General features: G+C 39.6%; 1 protein-coding gene across 6 annotated transcripts in view; it reads left to right on the top strand.

The window, feature by feature from the left end:
- Positions 1 to 24334, top strand: part of LOC137327957 (DENN domain-containing protein 5A-like) — a 221825-nt gene that overhangs the window by 103136 nt on the left and 94355 nt on the right. For all 6 annotated transcript variants that reach the window (XM_067993964.1, XM_067993962.1, XM_067993966.1 and 3 more), the window contains 2 exons: positions 13436 to 13623; positions 21069 to 21374. In XM_067993964.1, the coding sequence (XP_067850065.1) occupies positions 13436 to 13623; positions 21069 to 21374 (494 nt within the window). The remainder of the gene's footprint in view (positions 1 to 13435; positions 13624 to 21068; positions 21375 to 24334) is intronic.

Raw genomic sequence — 24334 nt, 5'->3', positions numbered from 1 at the left:
GAGGTGTCCAGATTATATTTACCTCAAAATATTGAAGGTGCTTTGTGAGGAAGTGGTCAAGGGGACTAACCATGATTTTTCAAATTTCATTTAAGAGGAGCTGTGCCAAAGGACTGGAGGATGGCAAATGGTTACACCTTTATTCAAAAAGGGGAAAGGAGAAGCAAGACTACAGTTAATCTGTTAGCCTTAGACTAGTCGTTGGTAAATCACTTAAGATCATAAGTAGAGATAAAATAAATGAATACAAACAAGGGAATGGCTTGATAGATATGGTTATCATTGATTTGTTAGAGGTAGGTCATGTATGACTAACCTGAATTTTTTTCCAGAAAATATAGGTGGGCTTCAATAGATATTGTTTATCAAATGCTTTCTGGAAGTTCACACAAAGTGCCGCAGAAGAATTTGGTTGAGAAAATTAGAGCCAAGTCATAAAAGGGAATTTGGTGGCGTGGCTCAGAAAAATGACTGAAAGGCAAACTACGTAAAAACTATGTTTCTCTGAATTACTAGTGGGGAGCTCTAGGGATCAAAGTTATTTTTCATCTATCTATAATTTACTGCATATAAACTTTTTGGCTGCCATTTTCCTTACTAACTGAAATTTCCAAATTCTAAAATATGATTTTAAACAAGATAAAAATATCTTAAACATAGATATTTCACAGTAACATGATTAAATTACCCATTGAATTGCTTTTGGTTCCCTTTAATACTTCATTAAAGTTTTTACTTGGAGGCCTCAACCTCTCCTAAAAGCCTAGACTTGGACCTGATATTTTTGTCCAGAGCTTTGACTCTGAGTTGAAGGCAGATCCTGCAGTCTGAGCATGTGCAGTGTGCACAGTTTTGCAGGATGCATCGGTCGCATTTAATTAGCCCACAGTTGAAATGATTCTTTTCAACTTGTAGCAGTACCTGATTAGCTGTGTTTTTAGAATTATTTGAAGAAAAGCTGGAGGACTAATTTCAAAAGATTTATTCAGATCAAGCTTGTATTGTAATTTTTTTTTGAAACAGAGAGGCTCATGGGGTAGAAATTAGTCTTGGCTCTTAGCACAAAATAGGCGATATTGCATCGACTGCCTGTTATATCCCTCACCAGATAGTCAGTTCCATGAAGTCAGGACTAAGACAAATTTCTACAACTTGTGTGTGTATGAAAAAATATTTAACATGACAGAATGTATTGATTACACACCTATTACAGCTTTTGTTTGTTTTAATTCTCAACAATTTATTATTTAATTTCCTTAGTGAAAAAGTTAAATTGTGTCTCTGGCCATAACAGTTTGTATGTTTTTGAAAATGATTTGAATATAAACAGGACAATGAATTTGAGCAGATTTTCAACTAAGCTTTTAAATAAAAACTATTCATCTTTTACTTCAGAAAATATGTCAAGAGAAGGTCTTTCCTCATTCTAATTTCATTCCCCCCCCCCCACATGAACAAATTAATTGAATTTTGAAAGCTTCTTGGGCAAACAGAGAGGTTCTGATTAGCATCAGCTATGTTTTGTTGATGGCTAGAAAGAAAATTTCTAAAAAAGAACATTCCTGATCGCTGTGCGGTAGAGTGGGAGAGAGTTAGAGAGAGATATGCCTTAAGGAACAAAATGCTGAATTCAATATCATCTGTTTTTTTAAAATAAAACTAACCAACCAGTGCTGCCAAACCTGCCCCCCTCTCCCTTGCTATGCTTGTTCTCACCTTTCCTCTCACTGCTGACAGACCCCAGGAATCCACCATGAAGCCAAACTCCTCATTCGACCACCTCATCCCCAATTATGGAATACCTCAGCAGTTGATTGGGGGCTGGCATACGTTCTCAGCAGGTTGGTGGGGTGGTAGGTGGGCCGGTTTAGTGTCTTGGGGAGGAGGTTGGGTGGGTGTCAGGAAATGGACTCCATTAAGCCAAGAGCAGAGGGTTATAAAATGGCAAGTGGGTGCCTGCTGACATTGGTACTGCTGTTAATATGGGGTCACAGTGAGAACAGGTACAGGTTACTAATGATTTCTGTGCTGGGGAGGGGGGACGATTGGTCAGTCCAGCAGGAGGGGGTTATGAGTGCACTTAAAATTGTGGGTCTCCACAGTATTTCAATGTTAAAATTTCCTTTCTTTACATTGCTTACCTTTGTTACCTTTACCACTGGAAGCTCAGAAACTTTGTTTGTTCCACAGTGATGCCTGGTGGCCAGAGTCTGCAACTGCATGCAGACTCATAAATTGTCAATTTAAAATAGTAGCTACTGTGTTACTGGTTAAGGTGTTACCGGTGTTCTGGTGTCACTGATGTTGGGTAAAATTCTTAAACTGAAAAGTACTACTGCAGCACCACCTATAGGTGCAATAGGCATTGCAGGTGAATCTAATGTAAAATTGCCATTAAGATCATTAACATAGGGGTTTCCACACATTTTGAAACAGAATGTTATAACCCAACTATCATTTTTAATATGTAATAGATATATTCTTGTGTTTGGCATGCATAACATGTCTTGTGTTTGCCTTGCCTTTCCTGTCAACACGAACATACAAACATACGAAAATGACAGACAAAAAAAACAGCTGATCCACCAAGCCTGTCCCATACTGTCATGGTGCAATTGATGCACGCTATGATCCCCATCTGCACCCTCCCCCCACCAGCTACTAGCCACTCAGTCTCATGGGAGTGGCAAAAATAAGAGAAAATACCCTAGGTCACTTTGAGGGGGAAAAACTGAGAGAATTTCCTTTCTGACCCCCAAAGTTGATCCAACAAGTTGCAGGAAACCTTTGCGAATGTGAGACACATCCCCAATACCCCACATATCTTTTATACACCGTGATGTGAGCCACAGTTAGGAACTTGTCCCTTTTGAACATTTGCAGCAAATCCACACTCAGTGCAGGAGCTGACAACTTGTTTCATAGGTCAACGGCTGCCTGTGCAAAGAAATACCTCCTGATATCTAACCTAGGTCTATGCTTATGTAACTTATACTCATGCCTCCTGGCCCTCCCTAACCTATCTGTCTCAAATAGCATATTCATTTGGATGGAATCCTTTCATTATTTTAAAGACCTTGACCTTATTTCGTGTATCACAGTTTTTCATGTTGCTCTTTTTATGTCAACATGTATACTGGGAAAAAACTATTTTAACATTTGCCTGTCTGCTATAATTACTGGCTTCTGGAAATTAATGGCACTGTGACATGAGTCAGCCAAGTCAGTCCACTATTCGGCTTTTTCAAATGATTTCAGGGATTCTTGAACCTAAGTCTTTTTCTACCCAACTTGTCGGGCAACTGGGGACCCCGACTCCCCACCTGACTAGTTTGAAGCCGCCCAGTTCCACTTTTGGGCCTCGGGGGCTGTAGCCTACCCACTCTCCACCCGCCCTGTTCGCTTTCCTTGGTATTAATAACTCTGGGCTGGAGCCCAGCACTTGGGCTTACAAAGCCCATTTTGTGGCAAGCTGGATTGATGTTTGGGTTGTCCCGTCCTCACCGATTGCATAATCTCGTTAGGTTTGAAACCCGACTACTACCATCACCTTGGATTTTGTATCTCTTTTCCTTCCCCCCCCCCCCCCCCACCCCACCCCCCACAAACATTGCGACCTCTGATCAGCTGTGAAGAGGCATAATGTTAGACAAGCATGTAGCAAAGGCAAAGTCATTTAATGGGGGATTTTAACTTTCGTTTAGATTGGGATAAGCAGACGAGCTCATGTTAGAAAGGTAGCAAATTTCTTGAGTGTCCAGGCCAGCCTACTGCAACAATATGTCGTGCAACCAACAAGGGGGCAGGCCATATTAGATTTACGAATGAATAATGAGCCAGATTTAGTTAACAGCCTGACGATGCGTGAACTATTATATAATAGCAATCATAATCTGATTGAGTTCAATGTTGTGTTTGAAAGAGACAAACCTGTATCAGCTACTAAGATTCTAAATTTAGGTAAGGCCGACTTCAACGGGATGAGACAGAGACTGTCCACAGTAAACTGGGCAAATCTGTTAATAGGTAAAATGACAGAAGATCAGTGGAAGGTCTTCAAAAAAGAATTTAACGTGATACAGAATCAGTTTATACCCCTAAGGAGCAAGAGCTCTACTTGCCAAAAAAAACAGCTATGGATGACAAAAGAGGTAAGGGACAACATAAAATTAAAAGAAAAAGCATACAAAAATGTAAAAAATAGCACAGATCCTGGCGACGGGGAGAGATACCAAGAACAGCAAAGGTGACAAAACAGATAGTAAGAGCCACAAAAAGGGAGTTTGAAAAGAAACGTGCAAGGGATATCAAAATCAACATAAAAATTTCTTTAAATTATATTAATAAAAAGAGGGTGGTCAAGAGCAACATGGGCCCCTCAAAAACTGATAGTGGTGAAATTGTAAATGAAAATAAGGAAATGGCGGACGTGTTAAATAATTACTTTGCGTCAGTATCTACAGTAGAGGAAGAGGATAGCATGCCGGAAACTCTAAGGAAACTAATTTTGAATCAGGGAAGGGGACTCACCATAATTAACGTTAGCAAATTAACAGTAATGAAGAAAATAATGGCATTAAAGAGTGACAAATCCCCAGGACCAGATGGTTTCCATCGGAGGGTTTTAAAGGAAGCAGGTGAGAACATTCTAGAAGCCCTAACTACAATCTTCCAAAGTTCTCTCGATTCAGGAACTGTCCCTCTAGATTGGAAAATTGCACATGTCGCTCTGCTATTTAAGAAAGGTGAGAGAGGGCAACCAAGGAATTATAGACCAGTTAGCCTAACATTTGTTGTCGTGAAATTACTAGAGTCTATAATTTAAGGATAGAGTGACTGAACACCTTGAAAATGTTCAGTGAACGTCCCCTTTTCTGACCTTATGGTGGGGAGGTCATTGATGAAGCAGCTGAAGATGGCTGGGCCAAGGACACTGCCCTGAGGAACTCCTGCAGCAATGTCCTGGGGCTGAGATGACTGGCTCCAACAACCACTACCATCTTCCTTTGTGCTAAGTATGACTCCAGCCACTGGAGAGTTTTCCCCCTGATTTCCATTGACTTCAATTTTACTAGGGCCGTCATTCTCACCTCACCTCTGGAATTCAGCTCTTTTGTCCATATTTGGACCAAGGCTGTAATGCGGTCTGGAGCTGAGTGGTCCTAGCGGAACCCAAACTGAGTAGGTTATTGGTGAGTAAGTGCCACTTGATAGCACTGTCGTCGACACCTTCCATCACTTTGCTGATGATTGAGAGTAGGCTGATGGGGCGGTAATTGGCTGGATTGGATTTGTCCTGCCTTTTGTGGACAGGACACGGAGAAAGTGCAGGGGAATGGGACTAATTGGATAGCTCTTTCAAAGAGCAGGCACAGGCACAATTGGCTGAATGGCCTCCTCCTGTGCTGTACCTGCTATGGTACTATGTTAAAATCCAAGTCATAGTATATATCCGTCATTTTCCATTTCTAGTCATATCTTTATTTTATCCAACATTGCTTTTATTCCCAACATCATCTAAAATATTGCAAGGGGTTTTGGAGTCCTGACAAATATGTCAAGGAACCAGACTGATCCTTAAACTCTTTCCCTAAACTCCCCAATAAGGAACCATCTGGGATTTTCCGACCAGCCTAGGTTTGGCTCGCCGAACTGTCTTACATCACCCAGTTTGGATTGAATACAAGTTCATCTTACCAACGCTCAATTAAGATATCTACATGGTTTTAATAAGTTTCAGTCCCTTGGATTCTCCAGCATTCAGTTTAACCCCTGACACCATTCCTTTTAAGCTGAAACTCCATTTTGAGAGCCCATTTCAGGCAATTTACAGAGCATTTTCCTTACGATATATCAGCACAGTAATACATTCTCCATTGCACACATAATCCTCTCATTATCAAGCAACACACAATGTACAAATGTAAACACAATTGTGGAAATAGTCTGAAAATGCCACAATATTCTGTGATTAAAAACACAATTTCACGAATTCAATTGTGATAAATAGCTCTTGTAATATATTGTATATAACATTGGACTCACGACAAGCATTACCATAGGAACTAAATAAATAATCTGGACTTGGAAATAAATTGGTGAATATCCATGTTTACTGAACTGGAAAAAATAGCAAACTGCCAGGAAGAATGTAGGAGACTAAAAGGGGAACATAAACAGACTAACAGATTGGACAGTGAAGTGGCAAATACAGGTTAATATAGAAAAACATGAAGTAATACATTTTGGAAGCAAGAATGGAAAATACATTTAAATTTGTTGATGTAGTGGAGGAGCAAAGGGATCCAGGCGTGCAGATAAGTAAACAGGTTTTAGAAAAAAAGGCATTGAAGAAAACGCGATTTTGAAGTCTATATCGAGAGAGTGTGCAAACAGGATACAATGACTGTACAAACAGTGGTTAGGCCACATTTTGAATACAGTGTACGGTTTTGAGCTCCTGACTGTAGGAGGAATGTAATAACGCTGGGGAAAGCGTAACACAGATTTATAAGCATGCTAGGAATGTGCAGTCCGAGTGGAGCAAATATTCTCTCAAACCGAGACGATGGGGGGGAATTTGAAAGTGGTGCTCAAAATGATAAAAGGAATTACACTCATGCTGACTAATTGGACTGTCATCTTATAGGGGCCTTGGTATTAACAGCCTTGATTCTGTCACAAAATTGTGAGTTGAAGCCCTATTTTGGGACTTAAGTACATAATCTTGGCTGACACTGCAATACTGAAGGAGTACTGTATTGTTAAAGGTGCCATCTTTTGGATTAGATGTTAAACTGAGGCCCCTTCTGTCTGTTCAGGTGAATGTAAAAGATGCCATGCCACTTTATCGAAAGGAATGCTCCTGGTGACGTGGCCCAACACTCATCCCTCAACCAGCACCACCAAAACAGACTAACTGGTCATTCATGTCACTTGGTATTTGTGGGACCTTGCTGTGGGAAAATTGGCTGCTGTGTTTGCCTACAAAACAGTGACTGCACTTCAAAAAGTAATTGATTGGCCGTAAAGTGCTTTGGGACATCCTGGGGACATGAAAGGTGCTATATAAAAACAAGTTTGTTCTCTCATCCGTCTTTCTTTAACTCTTGTCAGCATAGATCTGTGGTGGATACATTGGGGAGGATTTTAACTGTGAAAAACGGGTGGGTTGGGACAGGGTGGGGGGGGGCATTGAAAATTGCAACAATTTCAGACCAACGTCCAACCCGCCCATTTCCAGTTTTCACCAGGGCGGGATGAGGGGCAGGCAACCAACCTGCTCCCAGGAGGCGATTGGTCACTAAAACCTTTCAAGGAGACTGTGGTGTCCATTTTTTCAGGTGGTTGGGATTCCCGAGCAATCTCCTTCACGCCACGTGAGAGGAGGAGTGAAGGCCTGAAACAGCAGGTAAGTGCCTTTCTGGCACAGCTAGTGGGCCTGGAGGAGCAGGAGTGCTTCCCCCAGGCCCAACAAGCCTACCTGCAGCGACCACCCCACCCCCCCCCGTCCCCCCCGCCAAACAATCACGCACCCCCCCCCCCCCCCCCAATGATCGCGGACCACCGCAATGACCCCTGATCCCGACCCCCCCCACCCTTGGTGACTGACCCCTGGTGACTGATGCCCGATTGTCCCCCCCCATGGCCCCCAATTCCCCATGATTGACCCCTGATCGGCCCCTGATTTCCCCCCCCCCCCCATGACTGACTGACTGACTGACTGACTGACTTTCCCCAGTGACTGACCTCCGATAACTGACTTCTCTCCCCTCCCCCCTCATGACCCCCCCCCCCCCCCCAATCCTTACAATGTAAGACTTGCCTTTTCACATCCTCTTCCTTGCTCTGCTCCTGTCCGACCAAGACCAGCCTGTCAGTCAGGCCGGCCTGTTGGATGGCAAACCGACAAAAAAAATGTCCTTGCGTCAAAATTGTAAGGACGTCCGGGAAACCCATACTTCTGGGTTACCCATCCATGATTTGACCCCCGCCTCCTTCTCGGCTCTGAGTCAAAATCCTGGTCCTTATAACAGAAGTGGGGGGTTGGGGCAGGAGGTCAGGAGAAAATCCAAGAAATTAGGAAAGGGATGCAGGGGATCTCCCCTGCCACATCTGGAAGGGATTAGGAGACAGTTCTCCTGTTACGTGTTGGCCTGTTCTTCCTAATCCCTTGAGGTAAGTAATTAGTACACACTTCTGTTACATTTGAACAATTTCTTTACTGGGGGGAATAGGCACAAATGTTAATCTTGGCTGACACCACAGTACTGCAAATATTAATAAAGCAACCAACACTTTTGATTCCGATGATGTGGCTTGTTCATCAGGACATTGCAAATCTCCACGACCCCATTTGTTTCTGGTGAGCATAGATGGTGGTCGTTCCTCTTGTGATTTGATGTTGATTACAAAGATGAAAGAAGTGTACCTAGTGGAGGCGGACAGATTACATGACAACCAATATTAAAGCATTCAAGCAGCATCTTCATTGAGTTGTCAGTAGTTTAAATACAAACGGATGCCTCATGGGAAGCCACAGACAAATATAAATACCCATGATAGATTTTTAAGAAAAATTTGAAATGTTTTCCTCCCCTTCACAATTTTAACCTAACAAAGAAGGTTACTGCTTTATTGATGGTACTTGATGGCTTTTTATATTGTGTATAATTTTCAATGATTTTCTGATCATTGATGTCCTTATTAACTGTTGGGGAGGTAATAATTAAGGTATTTCCATTATTACATGAAATACTGTCTCTACTGTATAATTAAAGCAGCCCAGTGGACATTGGAATAGTAACTGCTTCATGTTTTGTATGAGAACCTGGAAAGTTCTTTTTTGTGTCGGTATTTGTTTTTAAAATGAACTTGACTTTGTTTTATTTCCTTGAGGTGACAGGGAAATGATTTCAACGAGGAGCCTTTTTGTTCTTTGTTCACTCCCCACTCACCTGCACCAGTGTTAAGCCCAATCAAATACCACATAGACTTGGAACATGTTGAGTTCCTGTTTTCCATGTAGAATCAGTGATGCCAGTCTCAGAGGCCCTTTTCCCACAGGAGCTTTAGCACAACTCCTTGTGGCCAATTACAGAACAGAACTGGCAGAAGTCTGGAAGTCCCCTTCTTGTTTCAGAGATGGCGCATGGCATGGTATACAGAGAAAGATGAAACTGAATTTTCTTCTTATCTCCCAATGTAATTGAGCAAAAATTCTAAGACATCAATTCAAATCACAATCTGCATTCAATCTTCACCTTCAGTTCCATTTTTGACTCCTGACCAATTTCTTTCTTAGCTTGAGATGGAACCCACCCAGTGTTTCTCTCCTTCCAATTGTAAGGAAGAAGGACTGGGGCGTGGGTTTCATAGTGGGTTACAGAACTTGGCTTTCATTTTGGGGACTCAAGATTATTGATATTAAAGCTTGTAAGTGCAATGGCTTTGGGCAGCCTTGATCCATTTTCTAATGGGTGTAAATTAATAGCTCAAAAGGGAGGTACTATCAAATTAGGAATAGCTGGTGCGAGACATGGAAAGAAGCACTGAGATAATTAGAGTAGAGGATTGTTCAGAGTTAAAAATAATTTTGGTACAGTAGAGGGAGTTTTTTTTTACTGTAGATGTAGTTGTGTCACATCTGATCTGGTGGTAGGGTTGATGTTGATACTTGGTGCCAAAGAAGAGCATTGATGTCATTCACTGCAATCCCATAATTTAACAATTTATAAAAGAAGCAACTATTTGGTAATCAGTGCCCTAATTTAGTGAAGGAAAATTAACAGTGAACAAAATAAAAGTGAGAAGTAGATATAAAAACTGAAAATGGCTGAAATAATGAAAAAAAATCCTGACAATAACATTTTCATTTTATTAAATATCTCACAATTCACAGATAACATTATATTGCTCAACTTAATTGTGGAGTTATTAAAGATAAAATCTTTGAAATGAAATTAGGTTATAAATTCCTTCTGATTAATTCATTATGCTGAGTTATCTCAAATTTTAAATTGATGCCAGGTGACAACTGCAATACAGATTTACCAGGTACTCAATCAGTTATTGACCACTGCTAGTTGAATCTATTCTACACTCTCATCATTTATCTTAGTCGGTTATCTCTGACGTTTTCCTAAATGAAGTTTTCATTGTTGGTGCCTCAGTTGCCTGTATCGTAATTTTTAGTTGAGTATTTTCAATTGATAAGCACTGAGGTAGGTGGAAAAGCAAGTTGCGATGAGGACGCAAAGGGATATTGACTTGTTAAGTGAATGGGCAAAAATTTGGCAGATGGAATATAATGTGCGAAAATGTGAAGTCGCCACTTTGGGAGGAAAAATAAAAAAGCAAAATATTATTTGAATGGAAAAATACTACAAAATGCTGCGGTACAGAGGGATCTGGGTGTCCTCGTACATGAAACACAAAAAGTCAACATACAGGTGCAGCAGGTAATCCAGAAGGCAAACGGAATGTTGGCCTTTATTTCTAGGGGGATGGACTATAAAAGCAGGAAAGTCATGCTGCAACTGTACAGGGTGCTGGTGAGAATAAATCTGGAGCACTGAGTACAGTTCTGGTGCCCTTATTTGAGGAAGGACATACTTGCATTGGAGGCAGTTCAGAGAAGGTTCACTAGGTTGATTCCGGGTATGGTAGGGTTGTCTTCTGAGGAAATATTGAATAGGTTGGGTCTATACTCATTGGAGTTTAGAAGAATGAGAGGAGACCTTATTGAAACATACAAGATTCTGAGGGGACTCCATAGGGTAGATGCTGAGAGGATGTTTACCCCTCATGGGGAATCTAAAACGAGGGGGCATAGTCACAGAATAAGGGGTCGCCCATTTAAGACGGAAATGAGGAGGAATTTCTTCTCCCAGAGGGTCGTGAATCTTTGGAATTCTTTACCCCAAAAAGCTGTGGAGGCTGAGTCATTGAATACATTCAAGGCTGAGTTAGACAAATTTTTGATCAGCAAGGGAGTCAAAGGATATGGGGAAAAGGCGGGACAGTGGAATTGAGGTAAAAATCAGATCAGCCATGATCTCATTAAATGGCGGAGCAGGCTCGAGGGGCTGAATGGCCTACTCCTGCTCCTATCTCTTATGGTTATTGTCGTATAAAAAGTTTGAATGCTGAAAACTTATAAATCTTCAGTAGTTCTTGAACGTTAGAATTTGTAGTGTTGTTTTAATTATTTGCCACATGAATTCCTTATTTAAATAGTATCAGTCCTCCTTCATGAAAATTACGATTTTGGAAGAAACTGAGGAATCTATTTTGTTTTTGAAACCAAAGATGGCCACCAACTCTCAAGGCAAATCAAATCTAATGTCATCTTCCTGAGACCAGAAGCTCTAGTTAATTGCTGAGCTGGGTTCTTCATCTGTGATAGTGTTGAGTTGAAAATCACAGCTCCTGCTATTCAGTCTGCTCTTCAGTAACATATGTGTTGACACTTTTATTAAACTTTGCCCTGATTTGTTGGTGCTGAATCGTTTTGCACACTGGGATTACTTTTCAAGGTTGCTGTTTAATCTGGAATGAAGTATGTGAAATATGAACACTTAGGTGCTGACCTGAATATTCCTAAAGCACAAATATACTAAGTGAGCTGAGATCCCTGGTCAAAGGACTGCATGTATCTGTAGTCTTGGCTCTTTATACATCATTTAGTGGTCTACAGTATCCTACATTGGAAAATTCTGAGAGTCTCATTACCTGTGGCTGGATTGGCATCTGAAAGAGAAAGATGGGTTACAATTTTGGGTGCGCTCTTACAAAACACAGTTTCTGGTGCTGTGTCACCTAATTATTTGAATTAAATAAAGTAAATAACCCAGCAAAGTGGGAATTTAGTGCTTAAAAACTCTATTAGATTATTCGTCTAAAGCAACTTGAACCATGGAATAGACGTGGATGCATTTGAATGTGAATCTGGGTGCTCAGTGCATCGGGGGAGGTTCTTGTTTTTCTGCTAGTTATTGGCTTGGTTCACTTTTCTTGACAGTACAATATCAATCTAAGATTGACAGGTGGGATGCAGAGGAGACTTGGGAGTTTTCCAGCAGGAATGGTCAGCAAGAACCCAAATCAGCCTTCCCAATAATACCATCATGTTGTCTCCCAGAGGCAGTTGGTGTACAGTATGATTCGACATAATAACATATGTAAAGTAACTTTTTGATTTATTAGTCTTGAAATTGTGTACATTGATACTTTTTTTAAGAAAGTGGTGACTTTTCTAGGCTAAATTGCTCCTCTAACAAATAAAATGCTGTAAATTCTTTTTTTATATTAGAGGCTCCATCTTGATGGTATAAAAACAATCTGGCTGCAGTGATTTAAAAAAAAATTGGTCATTCATCTCGTTGTTGTTTCTAGGATCTTGCTGTGTGCGAAATGGCTTTATGTGTTTATCTGCATAACAGTGGGCACGTCAACGTAATTCATGTAAAGTGCTTTGGGATGTTTCTGAATGATGATAAGGTGCTTTATAAATATAAGTCATTCCTTATTTATATGATAGTAGGTGGCTCAGTGCAGTAATTGCATGGGGAGGGGGCTCTGATATAAATTGTAGTGTTGAAGACTGTCATTTTTAATATTCAAACATTGAGATCTTGTATCTCTGCTAGAGTTATATAAATAATAAACTGGTAAATTGTCCACGGTCAGTTGATGAATGTAAGTAATTTTATGGAGTTAGGAGGAAGACTTCAGAAACTCGCTCCACAGAAACACTGAGTGGCCACAGCTACGTTATGATGGTTGACATGGCAAAATTGAATGGGACATGTTAACACAAAACTGTGATCAAAAATCGTGACAACAGGAAGTAAGATTTGTGGACAGGAAGCGTATGCCCGATACAAGATTTTTAATCATTGCAAAGCAGTAATCTTATCCAGGAATTCAGATGATGCATAGTTTTTTTTATTTCAGCCTATATCTGAACCAAATATTACGTTACAGCTTTGAAATCATTCCTACGTGCATTTTTTCTAACGTAATCAAGTATACCATGGAGCTTACAATAGTGTTTCCTGCTTGTTTGTGTGTGACAGCTTCCACATTTCATGATTGGATTAAAAATTGTGATTCAATTACTGGACGTTCGTCAGGATGTACAGTATTATAAAAATTGGTCTTGATGTTTCAGAAGAATTTTCTGAGCTATTTATAAGGTTTGTAATGGGTCATAAGAGCAGAAATTGCTATTCATTGTATATTTTCTTAGTCTCGCAGAAGCAACAAATATCACCAAGTGACAGATGGTGAGTGTGGGATAACTTATCTTCATAGCTAATGCTTTTGATCGTGGCGTTTCCAGGTCAATTATATTATCTGGAAAATTGAGTTGACAGTTACTGCATGGACTTAAAAATAACACTTACATGGTTGTGTGTGTTTTTATAAACAGATTACCAGCGACTGATGTCAGTAGCAGAAAGTATCACTGCAATACTCTTCCCCTGTCAGTGGCAGCATGTGTATGTCCCTATCCTCCCTGCATCGCTCCTTCATTTTTTAGATGCTCCAGTTCCTTACTTGATGGGTTTACATTCCAATGGGCAGGATGACCGGTCCAAATTGGAGCTACCGCAGGAGGTAAGTCTCTCTTAATTTACATAACTCCAAATATGTAATATCTGTAACTAGCGAGAAAAAGATTGTCTGGTTCTCTGTTCTAGAGTCTTTTTCTTCATGGAATAATTAGCTGATTACAGTAGTATAGTGGCTATGTAACTGGATTAGTAATTCAGAGGCCCGGACTAACAATCCAGAGAACATGACTTTAAATTCCACCATGGCAGTTTGAGAATTTGAATTCAGTTTAAAAAATCTAGAAATAAAAATTCAGTAAAAGTGACCATAAAGCAGTCAGATTGTCATAAATCCCACCTGGTGCACTAATGTCCTTTTATAGGGAAGGACACCTGCCATCCTTACCCGGTGTGACTCCAGTCCCACACCAATGTGGTTGATTCTTAATTGGTCTCTGAAGTGGCCTGGCAAGCCACTCGGTTGTATAAACCACTACAAAGACTAGACTGCAGTGGTTCAAGAAGAATACACTTCTTCACTAGATCTTGACATGATACTTGAACCCTCAAGCTCCCCTTTCTTAGGAGGGAGAACCAGTCCCCACACTCACATAAACATACTTTCTGCCAACCAGTAATCAGATGGCATTGATGGCAGCTGTGGAGGATCAGTCCTTACTCCAGACCATCTTGTTCTCCAAGTCATCCCGATCTCTTAACTAAAGAAGGATGCCTGGAAAGAGGACATAAATTGGAAAAATTGAGGGGGAGGGAAAAGAGTAAAAAATAAACCCCTGGTTTGCACTTCAGGATTACTTGTACTGTAAGTGTGATGAAACTTTCAATCTTGTGAAACCAGAGAAATTAGGAGAACTGTTACACACAGTCTCTCATTTGTTTTTCGTATAGGGAACCAACAAGATTTATTGGACTCATGGGAACCCCTCAAAACCAGATTAAATTCCATAATCTGATTGGATTATTAAACCTTTGATGAAAATCCAACATTGCAGCATTGTACCATTCCTAACCCTGGAATGTGCAGTATAGTCTTTGGGTGGAAGGGTATGGCAATGCTCTTTCTTTAGTTCAGTCAAATCCAATAAGAACTGCAGAGATAAAACCCTGCATCTTTTATAAAAGGTTGCAATTGTGCACCAATACACAGTGTCTCATGATTTGATTTTTAAAAACTCCCATCTTCTTTACCTGGTAAAATCTGACACTGGGCTCTAGTCCTTGGCATCTGGAAAGCAGAACTGTGGGATTGCTTTCAGTCGTTCTTCTGCTTCACGTACTTGTTTTGTTGGCCTTTCTAGCTGTGGAAGAGAAGCAAAATCGAGTCATGTAACTTGGACATCGTTAACAATCCTAATAGTAACACTCACCGTCAAACTGTAACTGTACCTTTATATAACAGTATGTAATGTAACAACACCACATCATAACAGTACCTCACATAGCATAGACAATCCTTAGCCTATGTGTCCAATGGAACAATGTTGGATGTTAACAGTGCACAGTGCATCATTGTTAGATTGCAACAGTATCTTACAATTCCAATACATGAAAGTCTTTAGCATAACTGTCCATAATATAACAATTCCAATACTGTAACACAGTATAATGCAACCTGGGGCGAAATCACTTCAGAAGGACTGGTACATTTTTTGTCACATCTAATACTTTGGCCATGAAAATATCTTATACTCATTATTTACACAGTTTACATCATCGTATCATAGTAGGTACAGCACAGAAGGAGGCCAGTCACCCCAATCGTGCCTGGGTCGGCTCTTTGAAAGAGCTATCCAATTAGTCCCATTTCCCTGCTCTTTCCCCATAGCCCTGTAATTTTTTTCCCTTCATGTATTTATCCAATTCCCTTTTGAAAGTAACTATTGAATCTGCTTCCTCCACCCTTTCAGGCAGTGCATTCCAGATCATTACAACTCGCTGCGTAAAAAATAAATGTTTCCTCATGTCGCCTCTGGCTCTTTTGCTGATCGCCTTAAATCTGTGTCCTCTGGTTACTGACCCTTCTACCACTGGAAACAGTTTCTCCTTATTTACGCTGTCTAAACCCTTCATGATATTGAACACCTTGATCAAATCTCCTCTCAACCTTCTCTGTTCTAAGGAGAACAACCCCAGCTTCTCCAGTCTCTCCACATAACTGAAGTCCCTCATCCCTGGCACCATTCTAGTAAATCTCTTCTGCACCCCCTCTAAGGCCTTGACATCCTTCCTAAAGTGTGGTGTCCAGAATTGAACACAGCTCCAGCTGAGGCCTAACCAGTGTTTTATAAAGGTTTAGCAAAACTTCCTTGCTTTTGTATTCTCTGCCTCTATTAATAAAGATGTGGAGATGCCGGTGATGGGGGTTGACAATTGTAAACAATTTTACAACACCAAGTTATAGTCCAGCAATTTTATTTTAAATTCACAAGCTTTCGGAGGCTACCTCCTTCCTCAGGTGAACGATGTGGAAACAGTTCCACATCGTTCACCTGAGGAAGGAGGTAGCCTCCGAAAGCTTGTGAATTTAAAATAAAATTGCTGGACTATAACTTGGTGTTGTAAAATCTATTAATAAAGCCCAGGATCCCATATGCTTTTTAACAGCCTTCTCAACTTGTCCTGCCATCGTCAAAGATTTGTTTATGTCCACCCCCAGGTGTCTTTGTTCCTGCACCCCCTTTAAAATTGTACTATTTAGTTTATATTGCCTCTCCTCATTCTTCCTACCAAAATGCATCACTTCACACTTCTCTGCGTTAAATTTCATCTGCTATGTGTGTGCCTATTTCACCAGTCTGTCTATGTCCTCTTGAAGTCTGTTACTATCCTTCACATTATTTACTACATTTCTGAGTTTTGTCATCTGCAAACTTTGAAATTATACCCTCTATACTCAAGTCCAGGTCACAAATATATATAGATAAAAATTCCGATTATTTCTATGCATCTTACAGTAATGTTTATGGTAATTGACAGGTATGAGTGCACCATCTTTGTTTAGGTTTTTCAGTTTTTTTTAGTAAACTAATCCTCTATTGCATGTAACTATTTTTATGAACGCATCATTAATAAAATTCACAAGATGTAGGAATGTTCCAACTTCCTGGTGACTTTTAAGACTAAGGAAGAGATAATTGGATATGATTATAGTGCTCCCTTTCTATCAGCCCACCACCCTCAAACTTAAGGAAGTTCTTTAATGAGCCACCTGTGTCCCAGCACTAAACCAACTTGGGGAAGATGAAATCTGAGGTGACATCAAACTTATGGCCCATTCTCGTGTGACAACTTGCAAAACCATAGTCTCTTAATCACTGGATGACTGAGGTACCTTTTGTTAATTGTATAGTGCCCTTTAACTAAAACGCAATAGTGCTGATAACTTAATACGCAATTGTATGCACTTGCAAACCATTATATGAACTGGAGTGTGCCATAAGTGCGTCATCAATGTGTACCTGCTAATTTCTAATTTAAATAACACATGCACAGCTGACCTATTGCACGTAAAATTGGAAGAAGTAGTAAAAGCTTTTAGTGTGGAAATATTATACCGTTTTGCTGATGCAACATTTTTATAACATTAATTAGATAAATAAAGCTGGATTGTGGTTACTTGAACTGTGAAGTTTATTTACTGAATTGTAAGAGTGCAATGTGGAAGAAGAAAAGACTTGCTCGCTGCTTCAAGCTAAAACAACAGAAATCTGGTCCTTGTCAATTTCTTGCATTTGCCAGTGACTCACTGTTTATATCTTATCCCTCCAAGGGAAAGATCTTACAGGGGTGTTTAATGTTCATTGGCCAAAAGAATTAAATAGCTCAGCAAATTTTATATTATCTTGTTATTAAGCATTGACCATGTTCACAGTACAACAGATTTAAAGGTATGTTAAAATTTTGCAGGGCCAATGGAATAATTTGTTGTCAGAGTGCTTGTTTTTAAACAGTATTGCATCTCTCTGCTGCCTTTTTCTTTTGCAAACTATGGCTGTGTTTTGGCATGTACTTCAGAATATTTCTCCTTAAAGGGAAACATTTGCCGACACAACAGTCACTAAATTTAAATAACACAAAATTCAATGTGTGAAGTGCTTTAAGATAAAATGTTATATAAACAAAGTTTTTTTTTAGATGTCATGTTGGGATAGATACAAGGAATGATGTATACTTACCCCAATATGACTCCTTTTGGAACTGGCATGTGTCCATTTTAGCAGAGAATTGGTGGTAATGTTTACAGTCTAATTTTCTAAAGCAGAGACTAATCAGTGGATTGCTTTAGAAAATGTTCAGCAGGGAGTGGGGAGTTAGAGGGCAGGGAGAGAAATATAAAAGGAACTTTGATGATGCATCACCTACGTGACAGTGAAGGGCCCCAAATCATTTTTAATCTATTGATATCCTGATACCTTTTTGCATAACGCTTTTTTTCTCCTGGCCTTTCCCGTCTGGTCCGTTTCTTGCATATAGTTGTTTTTTAAATATATCTATTTATATTTAACCTGCCACAGCCTGTCCTTAACGCAAGAAAGTCTGCATCCTGCTGTTCCCGGCAACTGGAGATCAGTGCAAAGTTTGTTTTTGGACATGTGAGGGCATGCTATTTGTTCATTAATACAGCCCGACTGTTGAGACTCTGACTGCTGTAGTTGCCCACATTCCTCTTCGTGTGGCTATCCAATTCTGCAACACAATCCCTGTCCAGTACCCACCGCAAGACAGCGTGATTAGTGCAGGAAGAAAGAAGACAAGAAATGAACTAGAGACAGGTTCAGAGAATAAAGCAAAAGGTAATATTATTAAAGGAGCAGAGGAAAGATCTGTAGTGTAGAGGGACTGAAATAGGAAAATGTGGCAGCAGAGTCAGTTTTTCTGTTTTTAAAAACAAAAGGGGAAAATTGTAGCAGAGAAAATACTGCAGGAAAAATCTGCAGAGACAGAATAGAACTGTAGGAGAGGAGAGATGAGTCAAGAGGGAAGGGAGTGAACAAGTCATGGCAAAAATTAAAAATGGGAGCAAGCGAAGGAAAGAAGAAATGCAAGGAAGAAGAAAGAAGCGAGTTGGAAATAGCAGATTGGTGATAAAGTAAAGGAAACTGTACCGAAATTATGTGATGCATTTGATTAAAATAAAAATGGCGACAGATTGGTGAAGCACCTGCCTGCTGGTTCTCTGCTGAAGCCATCAACCTGATTGCACAGTTTAATCCTCCGTGTTTAATTCCCTTCATGGATTCGCCTCTCCCTTTCTCTGTAACCTCCTCCAGGCCCACAACCGCCCCCCTCCATCCCCACGAACTCTCTCTGTAATTGTAACTCTGGCCTCTTCCACCCCACCATTGGTGGCCATGCCTCCAGCCCCCGAGGCCCCACGCTCTGCAATTCCCTCCATAAATCCCTCTGTGCTTCCTCCTCCTGTTGAGATTTTCATTATAACCCACCTCTTCGACCAAGCGTTTGGTCACCCTCCTATTATGGAGCCTTTGGCTCGGTGTTCATTTTTTTGGATTATGCCTTAAAAGGCATTAGATCAATGCAATTTGTTCTTCTGTCCTGAGATTATGCTGTACTGTAGGGTGTTCCTTGCACTGCTGAAACTAGAACTATTGATATTCATTCATTCATTAGGATTGTTGTCTGACTGTTGGTCGAAACGATGATTGGAATGTAGACTCTCAACAAAAGAGTCGAAAGATCGACAATAAAATTTAGTATATAATTTGCTTCCCGGTTTTACAGTTGCCAGTTTTGATTCAGTTATAAGTCACAGCATTGTACTGAACGTATATAAAAGTATGTATTAAGATGCAACTTATCCATTGGATTTTGTGTAACCTTCGAGGAGAATTAACTAGGGACTGAATTCAGGTTAAATGTATTTTACGAATTATTTATTTGTGTCAGAAGTACGAATGCTTTATTCTTACTGAATAAGAGTTTAGTTTGTTACTTCAACAGGTTTTTGTTAATTACAGAGTGCTGGGGGTTGGGGAAATGCACGAGAATAACTTCAGACACCTGCAAACAATGAAATTGGCAGGAAAATGCTCGATGAATTTGAAGCAGCAAATGGATTTTCACTCACTTCTGAAAACTTGTTTAAATTCCAGCAATAGCTCCTGTGCCAAGTGGCACATATGGAAGGAAAGTTAGACTGTTGGCAGTTGTTCAGAATGGCGTTTCTTTGTTTGGCATGAAGCTCTTCACCATATTAAGATTTCGGTCGTGGTAATTCCAGGAGAATAGTCACCTATCTTTTGAGGAATTTATAATAGCTGCTGTTCTCTGCATAAGCTTAGATGTTATTACAAAGAAAGATTGTTTGGTGTTTCAATTCATGCAGCAAGAAGAAGGAAAATGTGAGAATGTTTGTACACATGGATAGGAATGTTCAAACAACTGTGGGAAAATAGCAGAAATTTGTACTGAAAGAAACACTACTTGAGTGCCAGACATTTTTGATCAGGGTTCAGGGTGCAATGGCATTGTGTTTGGCCCAGGCAAAAATGTTTTAGTAGCTAACACCTTGTTGCATCCTTTTCTGTACTAGGAAACAAATATGTCTTTTTTTTGTAGGGGTGGGGGTTAAGAATTGATTTTTGCTTTTGTAAAGTGAAAAAGTAATTGGCTTATTCAGAAAGTTACACTTGCTACTTAAATACAAGAGTAACTGTACTTGTATTCTGTAGTTGACAGTTTTCAGTAGATCCTGGGGACCCAATGGGGTTAGGCACGTAACTGTGATGCCAAAGAAGTCTCTTTGCCATTGTTAAAGCGGCAGAGGAAGATTATGGACTTTTGGTCCCATTATGTTTGGATGGTCTACTATTTTTCAGCAGATGTCATTCATAGGTCTGCGGTTGTAGGCTATGGAAATGTAGGATGCAACTCCTTCTAGTTTCCTCTCTTTCCCAGATGGTGCACTAGCTGAAAAACAAATAAAATGTAGCAAATATGGTCAAGTAGGTTGAAGTGCCCAATACAGCTGTGATTCACAATCTTTGGATCATGGTGGCTGCTAGAGCTGTTAAACATTGACGTGAAATTTTCTTTATTCCTAATCCAGTTTTCTCCCTTTATTCCTCCTCATTAAGGTAATGAGGCATGTTAGTGTAGAGTTGTAGTTTACTTAACTTGCCATTTTTCATATGAGCCTGAATGATGAATATTTTGGCTGACCATATAATTCTATCTGAACCTGATCCTGTTCTTATCCAACATTCTCATATGTATGCTTCCAGCAGGGTTGCTGGGTCATGAAAGAAATGGAAATTCTGGCTGATTTGAGCTAGAGGTCCATTGCTGACTAACTCAACACAGTCGAGAAACCAACCATAAGACCTTACTGATCTGTTCCTTTTTCTACACTGGGTGAGGGACTGATGGTAGATTTTTGTTGCATAATGCGAGTAGCATTATAAATGTTTGCATTTCTGACAGAAGGGCAACATTAAATCTTTCTAAATATATGTTTAATTTTTTCAGGCAAATCTCTGCTTTGTGGACATAGACAACCATTTTATTGAACTGCCAGAAGACTTGCCACAGTTTCCAAATAAACTGGAATTCATTCAAGAAATCTCTGAGATCCTAATGGCATTTGAGATTCCACCTGAAGGGAACCTGCACTGCAGTGAAAGTGCCTCTAAGCTGAAGAATTTTAAAGGGAGCGATAAAAAGAATGGAAACGTAGCCGGATCAGCGCTGAACACATATGAATTGCTAAAGGAAAATGCGACCATGGCAAGGTTGCAGGCCCTTGCCAAAAGGACTGGTGTCAGTTTAGAGAAGGTTAGTTTTTAATTTATTTAGGGTTATATGGCACAATTTGAGATTGTCTCCGAATGATGACTGTGAAGATCATTGTAGTTCCGGGGGAGGCATTAAAAATGCTCCATAGGAACAGGATTAGGCCATTCAGCCCCTCGTGCCTGCTCCGCCATTTGATAAGATCATGGCTGATCTGTGATCTAACTCCATATACCTGCCTTTGGCCCATATCCCTTAATACCTTTGGTTGCCAAAAAGCTATCTATCTCAGATTTAAATTTAGCAATTGAGCTAGTATCAATTGCCGTTTACGGAAGAGAGTTCCAAACTTCTACAACCCTTTGAATTGCTAAAATACCTCATCTTCTGATACATTCATCTGAAAAATATAATAATAAATCTTTGATAGGTAAATGCGTCAGTTCTTTTTTCTTCAACTTGAAAACTATTTTTAATTCCCCCCTTAACCGACAATCAGAGTGGAAAACGATTTTGAGAGATGGGGGAAGAGAGGATTCACATATGTCTTTTTAAAAAAAAATTACTGTCAGAAGAGAATTTCATTAAAGCCATTGAGAAAAAGGTGTGGTGGCAATAGGCATACATTTTTGTTTGAAGTTTTTTTTTGCCATACAAATTTATGGATCCCACCAGTGTCTATACTAGTGAGCGCTCTGCTTTTTGGGATGTACTATTTAGTTCAAGTCAATCAATGTCATGAAATTTGTAGTTACAAACAAGTCAGATCACCCAACTTTAAGATTTTTATTTTTTCTCCCTGCCCCTACCCATTTGGCTGCTGTTTGTGAGTATGAAATGGTGTATTGAAGAAACCTAGTGTTCGCTATAATTTGTAGCTTTTTTAATCAAATCAACTTGCGTATTTGATGTTGGTGGATGATTAGCTTTGATGTCCTCCACAAGCCATGAAAACTTTACTCTGACTTAATGTGATTGCAACAGATCTAACATCTGTTGGATTTCAAATTTGAAAATTTAATTTTGCAGCTGGCGAGCATTGTAGTAAGTTCAATATTTTTGATCGCTGCTCTGACTGTGCACAGGTTGGCCATTTGAAATACACAATTCACTGGCTCAAATAATGTAAATTTTTATAAATAAGTCTTTGAACAAAAAGTAAAATGTTGCAGATGCTGGAAATCTGAAATAAAAAACAGATATTGCTTTTAAAAAAAAACACTCAGCAGGTCAATCAGCATCTGCGGAGAGAGCAGATGAGTTAACATTTCACGCGTGGACCCTTTGTTAGATTGAAGGCTCCATACCTGAAACATTAATTTGTCTGTTTTCTCCAGAGGTGCAGAATATCTTTGAGTTTCTTCTCCAAAGTCGTAATATGTAAATAGGCATTTAAAAAGTTAATAGGATTGTTGGTTTTGTATCTGGAGACTGTCTGTCTAGTATGATATATGTATTATTGTACCAAGCCTACCATCTGTGATGGTTGTCTCAACAGATTATCAGACTGTTGTTTTTGGGTATTATGCAAGATATTCTACCCTGGCTTGGCATCATCAACCTTGTATCCAATATTTTTTTAAATTCATTCATGGGATGTGGGCATCGCTGACAAGGCCAGCAATTATTGCCCATTCCCTAATTACCCTTGAGAAGGTGGTGGTGGTGGGCTGCCTTCTTGAACCGCTGCAGTCCGTGTGGTGAAGGTTCTCCCACAGTGCTGTTAGGTAGGGAGTTCCAGGATTTTGACCCAGCGACGGTGAAGGAACGGCGATATATTTCCAAGTCTATGATTCTAAGTCAGTATGGTGTGTAACTTGTGATACGTTCTTGAGTATGTCTTTACTGCCCATTATCGATGTAACCAATAGTGAGACCCAGGGATTGAACAGAGAACTGTTGCCACTGCATGCCAGCCTATTGGAATGTAGCATGGGCTGTCATGAGATTATCCTCCCATCAGTGGATGGAATAAAAATACGCTCTATCAGACCATGACTCAGGCTATAAATCCTGATGTGAAAAATTCTCGTGGTTAGGGCTATAAAATAGAATTCAATAAATAGGCAAACTTTATGGAAGCTGTTCTTAGAACTCATAAGACCTTGAATCTTGATACATTTGGGGATTTTGGTACAGAAGTGCAGCTGTGGCCCTTATAGGGTTTAAGGTCTGTAGATTAACTTCTTGGCTAAAAAAGTTTGGTTTTGAGCAGGATGTGGCTTTAACTGTGATCCTCCAAACCAGTGTTTATAAAAGAAAAAATTAAGGCATGTCAAAGTTAAAAGCATATGATTGATGTTGTTGAGATCTGGACTCCATCATGAAATTGGACAAAATTAAATGGAGTCATTAATAAAATCCCCAAAACTGTTCTTTGAAGAAAAAAATAAAGGCGAACATGAAAATTTCAAAATCAAAGCTTGGTCAATTAATTTCCACTATAGCGATTCTACCATACTTGTTCATGTGAAAATCACCTCAATATTTTGTAAAAATTCTATTTTTTTTATTTATAGTCTTTCAAGAAAATGATGTAAGGTACAACTTGATTTGTTTATTTATCTATATAGACTGAGATTTAGTTGATTTTAACCTAACAGACCATGCAGCTTTAATATATTCTGGCCTCAAACTGCAGCTAGCCAATTACGGTGGGCTAGATAACTGGGAAAAAAAATCAATGATTTATCTTATCTTTTATTGTAAAGGAGGTTGGGGAAATTAATCTTTAAATTTATCACCAGGTTGTTTTGCCAGCAGTATTGACCACCGTTAAATTTATTTCTTCTGTAGTTACCTTGGAAGCTTTAATTTGGTAATTTACTCAAATCATGACATTTAAGAGTGATTACACACATCGACTGGAGGGAGAAGACAGATTTTTTTTAATTGCTCATCAAAACTTAACACTTCATGAGGGCACGTTTGTTCTGCTGTTTAGTTGTGAGCCTCCAGACCTTGAGAAGGATTTTGATATATGCAGTAACTAATAGTTTTTT

This window comes from Heptranchias perlo, chromosome 12 (genome assembly GCF_035084215.1).
Source record: "Heptranchias perlo isolate sHepPer1 chromosome 12, sHepPer1.hap1, whole genome shotgun sequence".
Lineage (NCBI taxonomy): Eukaryota > Metazoa > Chordata > Chondrichthyes > Hexanchiformes > Hexanchidae > Heptranchias > Heptranchias perlo.
This window is presented reverse-complemented; position numbering and strand designations above follow the sequence as displayed.